Source organism: Haemorhous mexicanus, chromosome 1 (genome assembly GCF_027477595.1).
Source record: "Haemorhous mexicanus isolate bHaeMex1 chromosome 1, bHaeMex1.pri, whole genome shotgun sequence".
Taxonomy (NCBI): Eukaryota; Metazoa; Chordata; class Aves; order Passeriformes; family Fringillidae; genus Haemorhous; species Haemorhous mexicanus.
Window position 1 is genome coordinate 139907119 of NC_082341.1, and position 23743 is coordinate 139930861.

The 23743-nt window shown below is 36.8% G+C and overlaps 1 protein-coding gene across 1 annotated transcript in view; it reads right to left on the bottom strand.

Moving 5' to 3' along the window:
* ANGPT1 (angiopoietin 1) overlaps positions 1-23743 on the bottom strand; it is a 152374-nt gene that overhangs the window by 33259 nt on the left and 95372 nt on the right. The window contains exons 5-7 of the mRNA XM_059865345.1: positions 22061-22188; positions 16575-16676; positions 2032-2198 (exon numbers count right to left, since the gene is read on the bottom strand). Of these exons, the coding sequence (XP_059721328.1) occupies positions 2032-2198; positions 16575-16676; positions 22061-22188 (397 nt within the window). The remainder of the gene's footprint in view (positions 1-2031; positions 2199-16574; positions 16677-22060; positions 22189-23743) is intronic.

Genomic DNA, 23743 nt, shown 5'->3' on the forward strand with positions numbered 1-23743 from the left:
CTTCCCTTCCCTTCCCGAAACCTTCCCTTCCCTTCCCTTCCCTTCCCTTCCCTTCCCTTCCCTTCCCTTCCCTTCCCTTCCCTTCCCTTCCCTTCCCTTCCCTTCCCTTCCCTTCCCTTCCCTTCCCTTCCCTTCCCTTCCCTTCCCTTCCCTTCCCTTCCCTTCCCTTCCCTTCCCTTCCCTTCCCTTCCCTTCCCTTCCCTTCCCTTCCCTTCCCTTCCCTTCCCTTCCCTTCCCTTCCCTTCCCGAAACCTTCCCTTCCCTTCCCGAAACCTTCCCTTCCCGAAACCTTCCCTTCCCTTCCCTTCCCTTCCCTTCCCTTCCCTTCCCTTCCCTTCCCTTCCCTTCCCTTCCCTTCCCGAAACCTTCCCGAAACCTTCCCGAAACCTTCCCGAAACCTTCCCGAAACCTTCCCGAAACCTTCCCGAAACCTTCCCTTCCCGAAACCTTCCCTTCCCGAAACCTTCCCGAAACCTTCCCGAAACCTTCCCTTCCCCATTTTGAAACATAGCAACACAATTCTCTTGCTATTTTGCTACAAATGAACACTGAGGAGTCCTGAAAAAGAAATCCTCAGTAAACACAGGCTTTAACACGTAAAATTTTCAACAGCCTTCCAATTCCTCAACAATACATGCTGTCCTTAGCTCAGAATAAATATGAGCAAAAAAGGCCCTGGTTTTGTTAGCAAATTCAGTGATTTTAATTCAACCCTGAGCATGATTCATCATAAAGCTTTTGAGCTATGTATAACTGCCCTTCCACACTTTTCTTCATTTGACAAGGAATTGTCTCATCTTTTCCTTTTGAACAACTTCTATTAATGTTTAAGACCCCACTTTTATGCTGCTCTTTTTATGTTTTGTATAAATCTTTCTAGCCTCTCTTTTGAGCAATTTCCTTGACTTATATCTATTCTTGGCCTAAAACTACCTCAGAACAGGTGCTCCACCTTTCCTGGCTTGGGGCACTGGCTTTCCAGGGGCAGAGGCAGGCACAGCACTGCTGGGGCAGTCGGGGATAGAGCCGTCCATTGTGTGCAGAGGGACGGTCCTTGCTTGCTGCAGGAGCTAAACTCCTACTGATTGCTTCTAAAGGTGTCCTCTGCTGCTGTACCCCACTCACTGCTGTGCCCCAGAGGGCAGGGGCCCTGCTCTGTGTCCCACCTGGGCACAGCCCTGTCAGCAGAAAGAGCAAATTGCTCTCACCTCCGTTTCGCCAGGGACCTGGGGGGAGGGAGGCAGTCAGCATTTTTGAGAATCATATTACTTGAATTTGAAGATCTGAATACCAACCAAGTTTCACATGCCCTGAATGTTTGAGTTTACAATGTATCTGTTTCTCTTCTGAGTCTTATGCTAATTAAATGTCCTGTAATAAATAATTGGATATTTTTATGGGTTTCATTTTCTTTTTCTAGCATTGTACTCTCTGGTCAGATGAAGCAATGATTAAAAAATAGTATAAATGATGACTTAGGTTATCCACATTTCTTGTGTCTTCAAGTTGTTAGTTTTTTTTTTTCAATAAACCTTTATCTTAAAACAAAGCATGGGAGAAAATGTTATTAAGAAAAGGTATTGTGTTTAATATCCTCAAAATAAGATCCACAATTCTCTTTTTCTTCTTCATTTACACTAAATTTTTAGTTTGCAAATATCAGGTGGTTTAACAGCAATTTTGGTCTTTTATTCCCACATCCATTGTTTCAGTCTTCTGCTTCTGAGGTAGACATCCTTCAGTTTTTAATGAAGAATCCAAATCTTTTTTCTATTCAATCAATTTTGAGTTTTGAATATAAAAGTTTTAGCAGTTCTACCAGACAATATAATTAATAGATCCCTTTTTCTCAGATAGGTTTACTCTATCCTTCCATCACTGAGAAATCTGATTTCCGTTTTGTTCTTACAATCTTTATCCATTTTTGATGAAAATCAGCATCATATTATTGCCCTTTCTCATATATGACAAGTTAGCAATGAACAATATTTATCACTCATCAGAGTTAAAAAAATTTCAATAGATTCTTACCTGTAATTCTGTTTTTCATTTCCTATGTGAAATCTGTCATATTGTGAATATGCCCGGTTTCCTTCCCAGTCCATTAATTCAATTCTTAGGGAATATTGCCTCTGACTTGTTATTGCAAAGATAAATTCATTTCCCAGCCAATGTTCACCTGATGGGCTACCAAAACCCTAGAAAAAATTGGCAAAATAACTATATGTAATTACTGTAATTGATAGAGCCTGTATACAACAATAAAATCATTATTATATTTGTGCATTCTAATTACTGGTCAAAGCTTTCTTTGCTCCACTTTGGCAGTCTCTAAAATGATTCTACTGATATATTTGATGTAGGAATGTCATGCAGTTCAACTGGTGTTTGCAAGGGCAGCTGAGGTTACCAGCTGGAAATCATGTTACAGGTCCATGATATTAATTTCTCTATTTGCACGTGCTTCAGTGGGAACACTTGACATAACAATATTCTAAATTGCATTTAATATGGTGCTAAACCTTGTCATCTAGCTCTTCTCCTAGTCACCTTTCTCTCCTCACATTTCATAAGTTCAGGTTATCTTATTTCTGGTTAAGCAAATGATATCAAACTTGAAAAAATAACAATGAAAGAAAAATTATAAATAATTTTCAAAACCAACTCCTAGACATATGTTTTTTATACATCTTCCAGGTTTTAAAGTTGTTTAAATTGTAGTGAATATTTTACTGCATTAAATGTGAGGTTTTATTAAATGCCATTAACTTATTTACTATATATTAGAATAATTGTTCTTTTTAAATTATTAGTTCATGCCTGAGAACTCTTCAGTCCATTTTACAATTTTCTTTTTTTTTCTCTTTAAACAGTAAAAATTATTTTCAACTATGATATTTACTTGTGAAGAACTACTGCAACATGGCTGTGCTTATTACTATTTCTTAAAATGGGAAAAATGGGAACCAGAAATCTCCTGATTTGCTTACAGTGGCCTACTGAGGGTATTTTAGAAGATCCTGTGAAAATTTCCTAGTCAAATTAAATGAAAGATTGGATTATTTCCAGAAAAAACATTTTTTAAAGGGGTTAAAATCAAGAGACTTCCTTGGGACTAAAGGTTAGATAATGAGAAATGTGTCTGTAAGACACATTATCAAGACATCCATCTTCTCTATATAATGTTTCAGTCACTCCTAACACGAGATGAAAACACTGAAAGTAGAGCTCTCTCTCTTTTTTCTTTATTGTATTGCTGTGGCTCCAGCCCTGATTAGCTGTGCCTCTGGAGGATGAAATCCTGTCTTCCCAGTGGCCATGTGGTAGCACAGGTAAAACTGACTCAGGCAGTGGAGAGGTATATCAGCTGAAAACTTCTGAAGAAAATTAATTTTAAAAATGTAGAAGCATAAAAATTTGACTGGTCCAAAAAATAAAAATGGTATTTTTTTTTTTTTTTGTGTTCCTAGAAAGAATTACCATAGAAAGTACCTTACTCAGGACATATTTTTGTTTGCATGACCCCACCTAAGCATATATTTGGTGACTCACTGATAGGAGAGGCTGAGAAGACATGCCATGTTTGGGTATGCTGAACTGATTACTCTGACTTATATTTTGAGTAAGCATGTCTGCCTTTTGGCTCAGAGACCATCAAGAGATACCCATGGACAAAGTGTTTCATCTGCAAGAGCTGAAATTCAGTCGTCTGTGGCAAGTCCCAAAGAAGTCTCAGACTGAAATGTGGGAGCATGCTATTATTTGGCTTTTCCTTTCTGCATGTTATTTTGTTATATCCTCTTTCTCCAGTAGACTATTTCCTATACAAGTCTCTCTAAATACTGGTTGTAGTTAATACTGGTGATATCCTGCTTTGAACCCATCTCTCTTCCAGGGTGAGCTGCTGCTCCCCAAGTTTTTCCATTATGATGCTCTCTGTTATTTCTCACTTGCTGCTTTGATGACATTCACATTAATATTTGGCTTCATACATTGCTCCTAAACCACAAAATATACTTGTTCCTCACCTGTATGAGCTCTAGCTACAGCTGGCACACTTTTCTGTAGTAATCACTGTTTTCTGGCTGTGCCTTTGATTCTTTCCATCTTCTTGCCTTGTCTTTCTACCCTTGCCTGTCTCACCTGGTGTCTCCTGTTCCAGTAGCCTTGGCAGGGTCACACCAGAGCAGTTAGTGGTTTATCTCTGACATAATTCACCACAGGTCACTGTCACTCATCTCAGAGTAAGGCAAAATATGCTCTGCATAGACTACCTACCAGGAGGTTTGTCTCCCTAAAATCCAGAAAGAAGTTGAGCATAGTTGTTTAGATATCAGTCAAATTAGGTTTTCATGGAGTTTACATGGTTCTTCACAAAAGTATTATTATTATTATTATTATTATTATTATTATTAGTCTATCTTAAAGTGAAGATTATCAGAAAATTCGTTCTCCCTTTTTCCCAGTGCAGGAAAGCTGAGGGGACTCCCCTTTGAACTGTTGTCTATTGAATTATATATATCTTATCTCATTTAGATTACAGCCTATTCAGGATGTAATATATGTAGTGTTTTAACATTATATGATCCCTTAGGTGTTTTATAGAAACTCCAGACACCACATATAATTTTTCTGAAGTAATGATTTTTTTCCATCAAATTTTCACCTCCTTCTCACTTTTTATATGTATTATTGCACTAAGATGAAAATCTACCACTAGGTGATTTGCTCTCTTGACCAGAGAAAAGAAAGCTGCAGCAACAGGGAACAAAAGAAATATAAAAAGAAGTAATAAAAATTATGAGGAAATTCACCACACTAGTTATGGAAAAGGGAATCCTACTGTCAGGGGCTACAACACTGAAACTCAGATTAGAAATTCCTAGAACAAGATTGTTTTTTTCCTTGACAGAAGTAACTTCTTTTTAAACAAACTACTTGCTTTTATGAAAAGAAAACCAAGGAAGTAAGTGGGGCATAAAACATTTCTCTGAAGGAAGGAATGTTCCAAAGGAGAAGCAGTGTGCTTTATTAAACACCTAATATGGCTAGAAAGATATAAACAAACAAACAGGCACTCAAAGCTTTCATAGATGTAAACCAGAGAGGAGCAGTACATTTCTGTTAAGCACAGAGCTGGCAGCAATTTCTTCAAGTATAATTTTATTATGCCAAACTCAACTGTTTCCAACCTGTATTTAGTCTGCAGTTTACTGCCTCTACTTCAGAGCTGAAGAAAGACTTGCATGCACTCTGTTTTTCCCAGATACTTTGTCTGACTTAATAACTACACAGCTCTCCTTGTTTATGTCTTACTCAGACTGTCTCTACCACAAGAACACTACTGCTTTGATGGGATATGTAAACTTTTGTGTGCAGAAGAAAATGACCTAATATTAGCCAAAAAACCCCTGAAAAACATGATTCAATTTTGTGTTTCCATTCTCAACCCTGAGGCTGGCAAAGAAAATGGTTGTGCCTGGTTCTTTTGATTTACCTTCAGAATCCTTAACCTTCAAAGAACATTTCAGAATTTTGTCTTCAAATACAAAATATATTCTTCTTGTCTCAGTTAGAAAATTTAGGAAGACAAACCTGTGTAATTGGTATGTCCACCTGTCCTATATATTTGTGAATACTTTTTGAACACTTTTGGGGTTTGGTTAAAAGTCACACAAACTGGAAGTTCAGCAAGGTTTCAGAGAGCTGGTGTCTGTGATGAGTTGCTGCTGGCAGAAATGCTGAAGGAGAAGCTCAGCAGTTTCCTATTCCAGTTGCTACAAGGAGACAGAGCAGCCAGCCAAGTGCAGATGCTGAGCAAATATTGCCTCAGAGGTTCTTACACATCTGGGAGAGATTGAGGGACATAAAAAGGGGAACTTGAGCTTTTACCATGGAGAATCCTAGAAAATAATAGGGTTTCAGAAGATTAGTAATAATAAGAATGGGACTTCTATGTGGGACAGAGGACAAAAGTCCACAGGAAAGCAGACTTCATTAATTTTGATGTTCATGGGAGAATTCAGTAATTAATAAGTAATTAAAATTCAGTAATGAAAAATAAGCATTTTATTTAGCAGACCATTTGGGTTTATACTGCTGCTCAGATCTGTGGGGCCCCAAGTGATAAGGTGCCTAAAGCCTTGCCTAAGACTGTGCTTGTCATTTATGGACTGATGCCTAAGATTTAGGACAAGAAATTTGGTTTTGAGAATGCCTTAGGGCAGTGTTAAAAGTTAGCATTAAGAGTGACCTATTTTAGGCCCGTAGCTGTTATTAAATAAATTTGTTTCCCAGTACATATATACATTGTCAACAAACACTTTGGTTTCTGCACTCAAATAGTTATAGCAAATGCTTCCAGAATTATTTGTGTTAAAGTTTAGTGCCTAAACCCAAGGAATCACATGAGGTGATCCAAGTCATCCTCAGCTATCAATCCACCAGGAAAAGGAACATCTGTATTTCATGAATGTGTTTGCAGTTAACTACATTTTAAGACTCTCTGAAACCCAGTGGGTTTTAAGCACTGTTCCAAAATTGCATTTTAAATGACTAAGAGACTATTTTGTCATTATCTTTCTTTATTTTGTTCATGATATGCTTCCAAATAAAGAGATTAATTCTTTAAACTCTGCATTTTATTCCAAAAAAACTCAAATTTTCTTTTCCCTAGAAATTTGCATAATAATTTGGGATGGCTGGCAAATCAGTGGCTTTACTCCCAAAACAGTACTTAATGTAATAGAAAAAGATCAGCAATCTCCAAAAGTTCTCAACATTCTTCATTTTCCTCATCAGCACTCTGTGGAAGCTGGGAGAATATAGCAGGGAAATATGCTTACATTTTCATAATGTGCTTTCTTATCTCTCCACTATTAGTCACAGAAAGGGTACACAAATGTTTGCACTGATCCAGCACAGATTATTATAATGCTTCATTTTATTCTTCACAAACAGAAAAAAAAATATTTTTGCTGCTGGACGTTGCACTAAAATCATAGTTTGGCAAAGGCTGAAATAAGACATAAAAATCACAAACAATAAGTAAATTCTTTTATCCAGGTTTTGTCATTGAGAAATAATAAAGTAATGTTTTATACTGCATTAGAGCAGATTGTTCTTGTCAGTGTGATAGAATTTGTTTTCAGATAAAAAAATAAAACAATATATAAACCTTTACTAACAAATGTAAATCCATTTTGTAGTCAGATGAAGCAAAGGGGTTTTCTGTTTCTATATAACTATATCATAAATTCTGTAAATTCTGACATATGTTTAACTGCTATGCAAAAATAAAGAAAGATTTTATTGTTTTTTGTATGGATTAAAGTACTTAGAACTAGGAATCAAAGACAAAAGCACATGATTGTATAATGTTTATCCTAGATGACATCTGACTTCTACATCATCTCATTTTCAATTTCAATTTTGTTCTTAACAGAGTCCAAACTATTAAAACAGTCGTAAGTATAAAGAAACAAAATTCAGTACTGGTTTTAAAAATGCCCTTAAGAATTTAAAAAGTTGACACTTATTCAAAAATAATAAGTAGGGTGCAAAAGAATTTTATTAGCTTTGGCAAAATCTGTGAGGGTATTCTGCCTGAATCATGTTGCTCCAAGTTCATTAAACAATTATCTCTCTTACTTTATTTATTTTGTCTGATAATGCTCACAGGAAGCTTTGACTTTTTATAGACAAAACAAATTGAAACCAGAGACAGCCAATATATCCAATGGGTTCATCTTCTGTCAGACAATTCAGTGAATAAAGCAGATAATAATTCAGTGTTTTACAGCAGCAGTGACTTCCCAAAAGCCATAAAAAATATTCAGCTCCTTTTGCCTTAGCTGAGATTATGGAATGGATATTGTTTAGGAAGAAAATTTCCAAAAAATGTTTGTATACTTTTTTTTTATACTTGCATATTTTCATTCCCATCACATTATATTATTCATTCTTTTATTTTTAATAAAGATTTGGTTTATAGAAATTACTTCAATTTCCTCACACAACATATGTGTTAATTAATGTTACATACAAGAATATTGGAAAACAATTCTAAATATGCAGATATTTTTTCTCCTAGGAAGTACCAACACATATTTGATGGCAAGTTTTAAAAATATTCTTAGACTGAAGCCAGATACTTTCTCAAAAGACTAAAAAGAAAACAAAGCTATTGTCAGTATAAATAAAGAACTAAATATCTGTATAATCTGCCTGAAAATCTTGTTCGTAATCTGCAGCAATTCAGTCTGTTGCAGTTCATTCTAGACTTAATATATTAGTAGAAATACAAAAAGGAGGTTTACTTTTTACTTTTTCCTTCTCAAACACACACAGTATCAGTAGCAGCAAAGTTCCTAAGGAATAAAAAACACAGTGACAGAATGAAGTGCAAACCTTACACAAAGGTTACCTCTGGCTGGGCAAGGGGCCCAAAACAGCTCAGTTGCCTACATATATTTCCTACAAATAAAACAACCAGGACATTTTCCTCAGGCCTGGATTTCAATCTAACTTCCTTACTATGTAACTGAAAATAGGAGAGTATTTCTTATTGATACAAATTACATTGAGAGCCTTTATCCCAAAGCACCTTTTTCACTGTAGGGCAAGTGGATCCTGGGAATGCACAGACACTTTGTGTGGCTTCTAGTAAGAGCATCCCAGGGACATGGGTATGTATTAAAGAAAAGAAACCTCATTTTTTGTGGTCTAAGAAAAATGAATTTTGAGCTTTCTGATAACTTTCTGACTCATAATTTGCAAAAAAATAAATGGTGAGCTTTAGGGCTAAATATGCAAAATGTCAGAAAAATATCTAGGAAAGGTATTTTTGGTCATTTCAGACAAAAGGAAAACTTTTGGGGCGTAGGACTAAATTTTTTCCTCCAAATACACTGATTAATCCCAAGTAGCAAAAATGAGCATGGCTAGGAGCACAGATGCTACAGCAAAGACCTAAAGTTTGTGAGTTTGAGAAAGGGCTAGAGTTTCAGCCACATAATCTGTCTAAATAGAGCAATCATCAAATTTATGGATTGTTTTTGAATCTCATGCTTGGGCTCAGCTGGTAGTCTAAACAGCTGAACGAGAATAGAAGCTGACTGACATCAGAGTCCAAAAGTTATACTTCTAATTTGACACGAGCCCCAAAGCAAAGAGCTGCTCCACTAAATTCCAAATGGAGCAGATCATGCAGAAGATGATCCTCCCTGAAGAGAAATGCTGTTCCATGATGAGAGCACACAACTGCTATTTGGGAAGACCTCTGCTACAATTCTACTGTATTTTCAAGTCACAGATTTTCAAAGCAACCTCACAGAATCTCACCTGGCTCTTCTAATATAGCATTTTCATCTTGTGGTTAGAACAGTTCTTTAATGATTTTAATCTTTCCCATGGTGCTCTACAGGAGGCTGTTAGCATAATTAAACTAGATCTTGTTATCATTATATAAAATGTATTATTTAAAAGTCTTTGGAATACCACATGAGTCTTATCAGTATAAATTAATGCTGTTAAATTGAAGCACTAGTGGCAAAACAGCACAAATATACATCCATGTGTCAACAGAGCTCTTGAAACTGATGTTATCCAGTAATGTTTGCCCAGGAAAGACTGTGCTGAGTATAACTCATTTAAAACACAACTGTGCTCCAACGCAAAATCGTGTTTGATTTCACATCCAAAAATTTTCTCCAAAATAAAGAGGATGCTTCCTTTCGTAGTAACATCTCTGGTGCCCAGTATGGTGTTCCAACCCTCTCTGAGACAAATATTGTTTCATTCTTGTTCACTTACATAATTCTGTTGAAGCTTACACTGTAGATTAAGTCTTGGTCAGGACCAGAAGAGTTTAATGAGCAAGTTTTCATAAAACAAAGTATGGTCTCTCACCACTTCAATATCATGTCTACTTCTACTGGACATACTGGATTTATATCTCCAGAGAAGCAGAGAAAATGTTGTGTCTTTTCATAGCACTGATGAAAGTAACAATTATCTGAGTAACTGCTGCATTCAGAACAGACTTTTAATTAACCAGCATGACGCACCCTTTATCACAGAAGGGTGGGTCTCTGTGAAAGGCGTAACTCACATAACATCTTAATACACATTCCACTCACCAAAAATCATTTCCTTACATCCAACTCACTTGGAAAATGTGTGAAAAAACCAAATTACTTCCATGTCATCTATCCCAGTGCCTTGAAGAAAATTGTCTACTTTCAGATGTAAGAAACATATGACTTTGAAGCACACTACCATAGGTAATGAATTTATTGAATATATGTAACAAAATTGCAATCATAACTCAGTATTATAAGCCATTCATTCAACGTATTCATTCAAGACCACCCCTACTCCCAACCTGTCTGGTTTGTTTACACTACAGAAACATAGCGTCTGTCTTTTCCAAGGTCATGCATTCCCTAGTTTTTGCTTTTCTCACAGGTCCATCCTGTTCTCAAATCCTTCATTTTGCAGGAGGGACCATGCTGCTATTACAAGGCACTCTATTAACTGCATCACACTACTGACAGGGAAAAATACACAAAGCCATCTCTGCTGAAGAAATTATGGGATTATTCTCCAGCTAGTAGCTAGATGGATAGGTGCAGTACAGATAGCTTTATGAAAGCTCTCTTCCTTTCAGAAATTCCTTTCCTACTCCAAGGTTATCTACAAAATGCTTGCCTAGGTTTGTTGAACCAGTAATTCTTTCCCTCACAAGTGTGTCACTAAGACACAGGGGGGAGAAGAATCTGTGAAAAGTGCTCGGAAAGTTTCCTGTGCTAACAGTGAAGCTGTCTCAGCTCCAACACCAAAGAATCCCTATGCCAGCTGTCATTTGAGAACAGCCCGTTACCTGCTACTGTTTGGGTATTTCTGTGCGTGTTTTTTGAGTCAGACCAAAACAACTCTAAAATTTAGTGATGATCTTTTGTCACAAGACATATTTGAGTCCTCCTTTAAAGAACACAGGGGTACATCTATCAATGCAAGTGTGAAGATTTCATGACTGTCACAATGCATAACATACCTTAAATAGTTATAATCCTGGAAAAGGATTAAAATTCATTCAGAATATGTAGCTTTAAAAAAAAGTGAGAATTATGAAAGATATTGTTCCCACAGTAGGGGCTTTCAAATTATGAGTAATTTTTTTTTCTGTCAAGAACATTCTCCTCAGCCAAGCCATATGGTTTATGTATTTTTGCTTAAAATCCCACCCACATCTGAAGTTATTTTGCACTAAGATAGTGGAACCAGAAACAATAAGCTTACACAAACAATTCTAAAAGGTGCTTTATGCTGTCATTGTCTCTCACTTGAAAAAGAAAGTGATGAACATAATGTTCTAATTATTGAAAGGGGTTGGAGCTCTGCCTGTAGTTATTTGATTCATCAAGTGTTTGGGTATAAAATATAACCTGAACTATTTATAAATGGATACAACTACAACAGAGAATTATCCATCATCAGTTAATGATGGATAGGAAGTTTCCTCCAAGAGGAAACTACATCAGCTTGAGTTTTTGTCTCTTCTTTCAAGACAAATACAATATAAATGGTAGTGAATACCTATTTTGAATGAGAAAGATATGCAAGTTAACATCGCTACTGAAGCAATATGGAAAAAAAAAAAGAAATGTCAGAGTTTAAAGCAAGAAAGGGGGGCAGGAAGCCCCCCTTGAAACTTGAAACTTGAACAAAAACTTTCACAAGAGAAATTAAGATTTTAAGGGTTAAAGGCTTACAACAGGTGGAGATGACAAAATAAATTAGGAGGCCATATTCTAAAACGGGAGCTGAACAGTTTGCAAATACAAACTGAATGTAAGTAACATCTGGAAGTTTTCAGAATGAACTGAACAGACACTGAAAAATAAAGCCTTTATTGGAATGGTAGTTCTTATGTATAATTCAGGCTCGTAAGACTTACAAAGACTAGAGAGATGAAAGCATGAGGTGACCAACCTTACTGTCACAAACAAAAGGTCTTCCAGGAAATAGGTAAGCCCTCTGTCCAAAGAAAATCTTACTCACAGAGGTGGACTGTGGGAAGTGTATAAAAATGTGTAAAAAACATCATGTCTAGAAGGAAATCAGAGACAAAGAGTCCAAAGATGTGTTCAGCTGTCCTTTAAGTAAGCAGAAGACACAGACCACCAGACTTGTTATAAAAGCTTAACTTTACTGAAGCTCAGAGAAAAGTCAGGCTATTCCAGATAACACAATGTAAATTCCCACCAGAATTGCACCCAAAAACACTTCCTGAGAAAGTTCTGGTGACTACATCCGTGCTCTGGCTCTCAGTGTGTGAAGAATTTAAGCCACAGTAGAACATAAATTAAGCCGCTCTGGTGTCATACCATGTATGCACTATGGAGATAGTCATCAATTTAACCCAGCAGCCTTATGGAGAAAAGAAAAAGAAAAAACTGCAACAGGAATGGAAGTGGTTTTGTAGATATGCTCTTCAGTCACACACAAATGCTACTGATGACTTCTGAAACAATTGGCAGCAGACTTGTTTTAAGCACTGAACTGGTTTTGGACTCCTAGATATTAATCAGGAACATGAAATTAAAGGAATGTGGAATTTATCACTGAATGTCATTCTTGCCTCAAAGAAACCAAAAGAAAAGACAGCTGCTGGTCAGGAAGGTAGGAAGTGGTTGCCATATAGCTTAGAAATTCATATTTGTGTGTACAATGTACAAGTGATCCTAATCTAGCTAATGACATGAATGATTAAAATAAGTGATAGGGTTTTTTTCATCAGAGAGTGGAAAGCAGCTATTAATGGATAGAGTACAATTAAATACTGACATGCAAGAAAAAAACTGGCTAGGAAAAAGATTGCTGTGAGCTGGCTAAGGCACATAATTTCAAACACCTATTGAGAGTTTTTCTCAAATGAGAGAAGGCAGGAAAATTTAAATGTCTGAGGAAACTCCCAACAGACTCAACTCCAAAGAAGGTCCCCCAGGAAACTCATAGTGAATGTTGGGCTATCAAGTGTGGAATAAATTTAGAGAATTTCATGGGAATTATTAAACTAGACATGCTAGGAGGCTAGAGAATAGGGAATTCAATACTCCATCACCTAATTTGGCAAAAATGGAGACAGTCACTGGGAAAGGTGCATTCATCCAAGAACTGAAAACTGGAATATGATCAAGAAGTCTCAACAGACAAGTTAGCACATGAGCTAACCATTTACTAAGATTTGATTATTGCTAATAACTGCCTAATAAATGCAAAAAACTGTGGCTTGGACAGTAAGCTTGTAGAAAACCCCTGCTAAAGGGTCTTGGGTTTGCAGATGGCAAGCAATAATTTTTAAGCAATATTCCCCTCTAGAGATCAAAACTCTTAATAGCGTTTTACATTTGCATTTACTCAGGCAAGAAAATAGGAAAAATTCTTGAAATTTGCTGCAGGGTGATCTCACCTGCCATTAAAGAAATTATTTGTTATTCCACTTCAATTTTCTCTGATAAGCAACAAACAGTATAACAGAAAATGCATTGCAAAATGCAAAAGGACAGATGTAGTAGATACTGATAAGGAAAGGATGGAAGAATGAACTTATGGGGTTTTCTCTGAATTTATTTCAATTAGTATTGAATGCACAAAACTCAAATGGCCCAAGAGATTTCTTGTTCAGAATTGAGTTCTTAGAAACAAAGGTAAAAATTACACTGCACACCTTAAGATTTACAAGAAAACTGGAGGATATTGGGAACATATGCCCCTAAGCAAGAGGATACATAACCAACCTTGCATAACAGTGAATCTGCAGAAAAGGTTATGCAATCATTAGCTGTTGTTTTAGATATGAAAGAAAGTGTTACTTTATTTTCCAGATTGGAGGCTGAATGCAAGTGGAAACTGAGGGAAAAAAAAGAAAAAAAAAAAAAAAAGAGGAAAAATTAGTACCACTATTACACTATCACCCTATCACCTACTGTGTGGAAATTTATATATGAATGGGGTTGTATTCTTCCTACTCAAAAGATTAATGGCTACCCTACCTCTTACTTAACCTGTTTACTGCATTGGTGTCCAGAACAGAACTGAAATGCTTCCATGTAAGCTGAACACACCAGCCTGAAACTGCATCAAAGACAAGGAGTGCCTCACTGCTGTCAGTGACTCCTGTAACCCAGCAGTGCTGTCACCCTTGCAGAGACTGCTCCCTGTGCACCCTTCCCAAGTCAGCTGCTGCAAGGATCTGTTTAGAGCCAGAGCACATGTGCAGTGGCCTCCTAACACTGTAACAGCCAATAACTTGTGGGGTCTTTAGCAGCAGTGCAGGCTGGTGGCCTGAATTCCTATCCAGCTCAGAAGCTGGCAAGTACTTGCTTATAGCTTAAAACTTCAACAGTTTTCCAGATTTCTTTCCAATAAGAACTAAATGCACTGAAAATAAGTGAAACCCAAGAGACCTATGGTTGCTGTTATTATATGATGATATTATTTCTGTTAGCTTTAGGACCACAGTGAGTTATAAGCTCAAGACAAATATCTTAACAAAATTGAAAATCTCTACCTGAATGATGGGTTGACAAAATACACATTCAGTTCAACTGCTCCAAGTAAACCTAAGTGCCATCGTAGTGTTTCCCACACCACACTACCCAGCTTCCACTGGAAGAAACACCTGGCAGATGTGTCAGGAAGGAGAGGGTTTGTGGTCCAACAGACACCACACACCCTCTCTGAACAACCAAAGAATTAAGTTAGTGGTGTTATTGGCTTGAAGCTCAGCTGCTTTCAGGTATCCCAGTAATACACAGAGCCCACCAGCCTCTCCCATTCTGCATTCAACACTTGGCCTTTTGTGATAACCACAGAGGAGAGCCTAAGATTGTTACTTTGGTGAAACTGTTCATAGAAACAGAGCAAGCATGAATCCCATCTTCTTTCATGACATACAGGATAAACTGTCAATAAAATCCAAAAAGGATCCTTTTCATTTGGTAGAAGTGACCCCTTAGAATACTATATAATTCCTAAATGATATAGTATTTTATATCAAAATAAAATTAGAAGCAAAATTAATTCAGGCTGCTTGAACTAGATAAAATCAACAGAATTTAATCCTGTACAGATTCACATTATTATGAAAGAAAAGTGGAGGAAAATTACTAAGTGAAGGAATATATATGAAAACAGGCAACATGGGAAAACTTTTCAAAGGGCTGTATTTATTACACTGCCTAAGAAAATCTCAGGAGATAAAAGCTGAAAAAATCATTAATGTAATATGCATAAATTTTTTTAAAAGTCCATATGTAAGTTGCACATACAAATTCTGATTTCCTCACTAGTAAAACTAGCACAATCTTCAAATTTTGGTTCCCCAAGATAATTTGATACTTTATATTTCATTTGAACCAAAATTGAGTAAAACAGTTTTCAAGTTTTCTGCTAAATTAAAACAATATCAATTTGAATAGAAATTTCTAATTATTTTACTCTATTTATCCTCTAACTAGAGGATGTAATCTATTTCATAATATATATTAACTAAAGTAATGATAAAATGAAAAGAATATTTTTTAAGAGAGTTAAATAATTAGAATTTGGAAATCCATAAGAGCACTAGTCTGACCCAGGTAATTATTTATATTTCCAAGAAATATTGAAAATAAAGCATCAATAGAATCCAAAATTAGATTTTGGTTCAATAATATGATATTTTGTTTGTTTCTGAAATTGTAAGTTCTGCTACAAAACTTTTTCCCATAGAAATTTTTACAGATTTTCAAATGCTTTTATTTTTAAACACTGAAAATTCTCTTTTCATTAGTGTTTTTTGAAAACTGTAAAAAAACCCCTTTCCTATGCCAAGCTGATAACATAGTGCTGAAAACTTCACTAGGAGTGTCATTAAAATCCAAGCCAGTCCTCAGAGACTTAGAGAATGGAGCTCCATCAGAAAGTTTGATCAGGCAGAGAATGAAAAAAAATGACAAGTTATTTAGATTGGAGTAAACTTTTTTTTGATTTGGCAAAGGGAAAATAGCCTGCTTGAAGTCCTGTCATCTTTAATTTGTTAAGTTATTTATTTTCCTGTAATCCTATTTGAAGTATCAACATTTCCAGTACATTAACTTGATTGGCAGAGGTGCTGTATGACTTGGGATAAACCCCAGCAAAAATTTTTATTCTTATCTGCTCCAAATTCTGAATGAGTTCCTGTCAGCTGAAAACATCCATGCCTTAGAAACATCATCACATGCCTTTTACCTCTGAACATCACATCAAGTCAAAATTTCGGAGAGACACAGCAGCATTCTGGCCTCATCTCGTTTAATCTCAGCAACTGATCTGAGAGAAACTCTAAAACAGGGGAAATAATACTCAACTAACTGAGTAAAAATTATTTTCAAAGGTAACAGACATGATAAAAGGCAGGTCATAAAAGACTGCAGGACCATACCACTTCACTATAAGAGGAATTATCGGTTTAGGTCAATGAGAGGTGGTACTTGAAATCTGACACTTGTATGAATTGTACAGCTATTGCACATTTTTTACCTTACCATTTTGTATTCTTTCCAGCTTTTCTGAAAATCCAGACTTCCATCTTCTCGGTGTTGTATAACTGTCCATCCTCCTCCAGCAATCTCCATATTACAAAAGACCTACAACAGTAAATAAAAAAGAAAAATTTAAAAACCCAAACAAAAACCAAACAAGTTTGCATTGAAATTCTGTCATCTTAGTGGGGGGAAAGGTATTTGTGAATAACATTATTAAGGAAGTGTGTTTTTCTATGCACACATGTCCTATACCCTCAATGATATCCTCAGTCCTCTCATTATGTTTAGTGTAATTCTCCCAGCAATGTCTCCTTTCAGTACATCACCAAGAATATCTCCCAGTCATCCCCTTCTGCTTCTTTAGCTTTCCCCTTCACGTTCCCTCCATGGTCTTTTTTCTATTTTCTCTGCAGTGCCCCTGAAACCACTCCCTTCCTCCTAATATACCAGAGTAATTCTTCCAGTGATAATAATGCTTCATGTAGCTCTTAGCAGAGTGTAATTTGGTCTCAGAGAGAATCTTGAGAATTCTTGCAGAAAACACTCATCCTAGGAGTCTGAAATGTAGGACAGATGAGGTTATTCTGTTTTCCTTTGAAGTGCAATATTACCTACAGTGTTCCAGGCAGTGTCCCAAAATGGGACAGGTGACCTCAGAGCAAGCTGCCTTGTGTGACAGAGAATATAGGTAGAAACAGGCTCAAGGTCTGTAAGACAAGTTCAGAAGTTAAGATCTACATGTAAGATCATGTAGCCTGTCACCATTGCACTAAGAAAATTATAACCTAGGTACTAAAGATTCTGTGCATAAAGGATAGTGAAACAATTTTTCAATTTTGTTGACCCTTGATAATAGAATATTATGTCAACTGAAATCTGTTACCAATCTTAACTAATCCATATAATAATAAAAATGGATATTATTTTTATTCACCTCACTCTTTTTCATTATCTTTTCAAAAATACAGAAAATAAACTATGAAAAAATTAAAATACTGCTTGTATATTTGCTTTTCTTAGTGTGTGACAAGTGTTAAAAATTTTTTGTTCCTGTTTTTGTAGGACACTTGATTTTAAGATCTAACTTTCTTAGGACTACTCATTCAGGTAAATTTTCCTGATTTCATTCCCCTGGACTCATCCATGCCATATTGACACTCCACCTATCCTAAATTTAATTTGTCTGTGCTTTTAAAAGCTGTATTCTGCCCTTTAAGTAAAAATTCAGTATGTAAGTGTTGAAGAGGTTTAGCTTTTGGCATTCACACAGCAAGAGTCAATCCGTTAAGCACTGGTTGGCAATTTAAAGCTTTGTACTGGTTTGACAAATTGGAGGTTACTATCCAACACAGTTAAATAAAAATTTGTCCTGGAGTTGACTAGAGGACCCTATTCTACCCTCAGAAAAAGCCACTCTAAATTTCTCCAACTCATAAGAACTGTCATAGTAACAATATGCAAGTGTTTTTGTTTTAATTTGCACCAGGCATGCCAAGTGAAGTCCCTGTGAAAGTGCAGGAAGGAAATAGAATACCAGGACAAACATGAACTTGATTCAGGGTAACCACAAGAAAACCCACAATTTTCTAGACAAATATTTTGGCCCTATTCCTTCTTTAGGGAAGTCACTGTGAGTCAGAACATTCATCTACAGGATTTAATGTCTTTAGTCTGATTTACGGTGAGAACTTCTAAAAGATGGATTTACTTTCCTTGTAAGTCATTTCAAGCTCCCATGAATCCACTGCCAATTTTTAAAGCAGTAAATCCTTGACTGTATTAAGACTACGCATTCTAAAGATGCATGCAAATTTGGGGATTTTCACAGTACAATATAATGAAATACCTATAAAAATACTGAAGTTTTCTGAATCATATATCAAATTGAAAGAGAAAACTGCACCGTGAAAAAAAGATTTGCCAGCAGGACATTTTTACTTGCCATCATTGTATGATCTGGCACTTTCCGCAGTGGTAGACACAAACACCTGCCCATACCAACAGGAGTTCCATGGTCATTGTAGATGTTACTCTGCATAGCTTTAGCCTTGTCTGCCCCAGAAAAGATCAAGGCACTCAGCCATCAAGCACCACTTAATGTGTTCTGATACTTAACCCTCTAGTAGAAAAGAAAAGGATGAAAAAAAGTGACTGAATTTGAATGCATTATATTTTCTGATTTTATAATTCATAAAATAACCTGACTTTGAATAAAAGACCATCCATGATATTGTACTCTTGCTCTTCCTTAAATGCATGGGTAAAAATTCTTAAGCTCCTAAAAGGCAAATATTTCTACTTATTTTAGCTTTATGGACTAAATTATTACAAATTTCAGAAATAGCATTCAGATCTAAGCTCAATTTTAAAGTAAATGGAAGAAGAGAAATTTCTATAAACTGCATTTTAAGTGCATGCCCACCAAGACCCCACAAATCTACCTCACTGGCATGGAGCAACAAGCTCAAGACCAGACCTTTGAGATTCAGGAATGTGTCTGTGCTATGCAGAAGCAGCCTAATGAGCACCATGTTGGAGGACAGTTTGCACAGTACAGAGAGATAGCCTACATTTAATGGGTTAAAATTCTGCCAGATATGCTCAGAGAGAGCATCAGCACAAATTCAGTGGGAAGTCCACAAGAGGAAAGTGAAGGGGGAGGAGTGAAGACCACAGCCCTGGGAATTGCTTGTGCAGAACCATGAGCACACAGACGCAGGAGCCCAGCAGCAGGGGTGGACAACATTGCATTTTCAGTGTGGTGCACCCAGAGGATGGTGAGAGCCACGTTTGTGGAGACATTAGGGAAAACAGTGGGAGAGCCAATGTTTTGATCCAAGGGCACATGGAGAGGTCCTGCTTGCAGTCAGAGCAATCACACCTGGCCTACCCTAAGGTGACCTGGTTCTTTCAACTCCAAAATAGGGACAGCCTTGCTTTCACTGCTCCCTTGCTCATCAGAAGCCTTGCTTCCCCTCTAGCTCATCCTGACTTTACTAGGGACTGAGAGGCTTCTTCTGGCATTTTCTTTCCCTCAGAGTAATCATTTCTCTACATTATCAGGCACTGCACATATACATGTCTGAGTGAGCCAATTAATTAACTTAATAGTTAAATTATTTTTTCTCTTTCTATATAAATTATGGAATATTATTAAGATTTTTTAAACAGATATGAAACACTAATTTTGATCAAGAACTGGAAGGCTAATGAACTATATTAATGATCTGGTGAAGCTAGGAAGAAGAAACAAAAATTGCAGTCTTAAGCTCATGTGAAAATATAAAAATAAGGTATGTAAATGGCATGAAGGATAATCTTTTTGTGAATATATGGATGTAAAACCAAGAAAACACCAAAACTGAGAGTAACATTTGTATATATGACAAAGGTATTTTCCATTGACTATCAGGATTCTAGTAAATATCCCTTAGAAAATATAAAATTAAATGAAGGTATATTTTGTAACATGATGCATAAAATTGCTATGAATGAGATAGTTGGCTGTGACTGTGAGTAATAGAGAAGAAAATAATATATTAGGGCTCCTAAGACGTGCCAGAACTGTGCATTGCATTGTGGTAATCCAGATAACTAAGCTGGCTTTAAACAAGCAAGTCTGTCTCCATGGAGTACCTATCAGGATATTAGAGCAATCTGACTGTGTCTGCATGGTGCTACCTCTGGGCTAATTAGTGCTGGCACAGTGCTGCATTGAAGTGATTCTGAAGCTATCTCAGCTGGGGTTAGTTCAGTTATCTGCACAGCACTTACCTTGCAGCCTGTTTAAATGACCTTAATGTCTAAAAAAACACCTGTTAAAGCAATCACACTGCTCACTTGACTAACATGAACATGCCTGGGCTCAGCTCTTGCTGTGTTACTGCTTGGGCAAAACAGAAATGGGTGTATCAGAAATGCCCTCAACACACAGAAACACACACTCCAGCCTTTTCTTGCTAAAACAGGAACCTCCAGGAAAACTTAATGCAATGGCATTAAGTTGCTAAGTTGTGATACCTGTATTGATTGAGAGCAGTGTCTGTAATCAGGGATACAGTGGAAACACAGGATGGCTTCCATTATGTCACTGTCCTTATACTGCTAGTGAAGTGGGTTTGAGGTAAATATACCTGCAGCATGAGTGTCACAGCATTTCCAGATAACCACTGTTTTTAATTGCAATATTGCAGTCCAGCTTCTGGTTATGGCTCATGAGCTTCAGTAAGGCTAAGAAAACTACTGCCAATTTGTACATGCAATTTGGACACAGATGTTACATCTCTTTTTGAGTGGAGCAGCATCTGCAGAATTTCTTGTATTATTCTTGTCCTGCTCAGTAATGCTTTCAGGGATATCTGTCTTTTATGTCATGTCAATTATTTTCCCATTCACATTTTCCAGAATTATGTTGGTCTTGACCCATAAAGCTCTCCCACCCCAATTCTACTCGTGGCTTAATGAACTCTAATTCCTTGCTAAATTATAACATCTTGATGTTTGCAGGCTTCCAGAGGCCTTTTGTAATACCAAACTCCACTTAGGAACAAGGTTAGCATATCTTAACATGATTATAATATTACTATAAAAAATAATATTGATAATATTTTTTGCAGTCTTTTTATGTTTGCAGGGTCACCATTTTACTGCAGTAAGAATAAATTCATCAGACAGAAGTGGTTCCCTCCCTCCTGGCCCACTTTATGGCCATCACTGTATTTCCCAGGTATTCAGCTCTTACCCTTGGTGGCTGCTCCAACAGTGCCCTGTCAGAGGGACAGCCAACATTCCCCCACAGTCAAGCTGGCTTTAGGTCATCCTCTCATGTTCCTAACCTCAGTTCCTGACTCAGGTGCCTTAGCAACAAAAGCCTTGCAAGAACATAATCTCTTATACAGACTAATGTTTCATTTGCATAAAAGAAACCCCCTCCCAAGTCTCTTTTTTGAGAAGGATGGGATTATACACGCTTCATCATCTCAAGCAGTGCTGGCACTCAGCATGTTGCGTTCTTTACAGCCAAACCCACTTTTCCCTGTCCCCTACAAGAGAAGCAGAATTTTTTTTAATCCTTATCTTTAAAAACTACTCATTCTGCTCCTTCTTTTCTTGTGCTACCAGATAATCCCCAAGATCAGCTTCCGCATTATCACACTTTACAAACTCACTTCAAAATTTTATTGCAGATTTATTTGCAGCCATGGTCTGATTCAACTGAGCTTGCCAAGGGGGAGGAAATGAGTCAACTATTGAGTGTACGTTGGAACTTAGGGAGGATTTTCTGTCAGCGGGAAAGAAGAATGTCTGGAATAATACACTTAATCATTTTCTCAGTCTATTATACTTTTTAAAGACTAAATAGAAGAAAAGCTTTTTATACCAGTACAATATTTCCTGGAATGATAACTTCAATAAAGGCTCAAAAGACTCCTTCCTGTTCAGATCAATATTGTATTAACAAACAAGAAAATAAACTCAGTCTTTACCTTTTTAGGATCTGACACATTGTTAATATAAATAGTGTAGACCCCGCTTTTGTTAACACCAGACTGGTATACATCTGCACAATCTCTGAATGGCTTTTCTTCTTCCTTTTTTGCATTCTTTAGTAAAACTGCAAAACAAAAGACATGATAATATAAGTTAGAACAACAGTCTTAAGTATTTCTGTATCTAGGCAGTCCACGTTGGCACACTGCATCCCTTCTAGAGATGCACAGTAATAATTGTACTGTGTTTCTTACACATTTCGTGCATTTGGTGAATTCTAGTAAAGAACTAGCAGAAAGATTTTTGGACAGAAGGCAGAGTAGGCACCATAAGAAGTCATGATACATACAGCTAAACAGAGAATCGTGTCTGCTGAGAGGTAACACAGCATGTTCCTTCTGAGTGCAAAGCTCTGTGCCCCTGCAGGTGTTGGCTCTGACTAAAGCTGTACCTGGGAGGTTTCCAAAGAATGCCCCAGAGATGGCACATGGAGGTGGAAAAATGTGTTCAGTGACACAGATGCTCACCTAAGACAGCAATGCTGGAAGGAGAGAGCTTGTGCTCTTCACCAAGTAATGACTTTTGAGCAGCATAGGAGCTTGGGGCAAGGCAGCTGCTTGCTTAAATTTATTTTTTTGTAGAGAATAATTCAATTGTTTTTCATATCTACATTTATAAAGGTTGCTAAATACAATAAAAGAAAAAAACAGTGCTACTGAGGTCAGGTGTCTAGAGGCAAGATTTATAGAATTCATTTTGGCTCAGCACAGGGAAACAGTTAATGCTATAACACCAGAGCAGATCTTGATCCTGTATATTACAGACAGACCATATATATATGAGTCTGGGCTGAGAAATCAGGAGTGCAAAATGTTGAGAATCCCAGTCTTGAACAACCAGGAAATTCCCTGTAGAAGGAGCAACATCTGAGAGTGTTCTTCACTTTCACAAACAAAAGTACCATGACCCCACACAATAGTGAAGGATATGATTTTATTCCAACAACACATATTTTAGGCACATTAGTATTCCCATGGAAATCCATCTGCCTACTCAGATTCTTAAAGTTAAACATGTCCTTAAGTGATGCACAGGGTTTGGGCCAGCACTTCATTAATCCCTACAATAAGGATACAATATTTAAGTCTTCCAGACACACTCATCCTCTGGTGAAAGATACTTCTTTTTCATTTTTGGCTTGAAAGTGTGAGTTATAGATACAAAAGGGACTACATTTAATTCCCTCTGAGTGAAATGGCCTCTGGGCAGAGCTGATGTGCAACAGGGCAATGGCCTTGCACAGTTTGTGGGACCACACGGGCCATGGGTGGTGAGAATAATGCCATGGGCTTGCAGTTGGAAGTACTATCTTCCCTTTGAACACCTCAAAGCAGTATTTTAGGATGGCAAATTCCTGCCAGAACACTTGGTATTAATATCATTTCACAGATAGGAAATTGTGGTGAAAAAAGATTAAACATTTTACTCAGTCATTCCTTGAAAAGGTAAAAATAGAAAAATAGTGAGAAATCCAATCCTGACTGCAAGACAATACTGCTCTCTAGTAGGCATTTTGCACAAAAATGACATTATTCTTTCCCTTTTATGTGTTTTATATTATTATTTTAAAATTTTATTTTAAGAAACAAAAATCCCTTTTTTTTCCCTTTCCATGTATT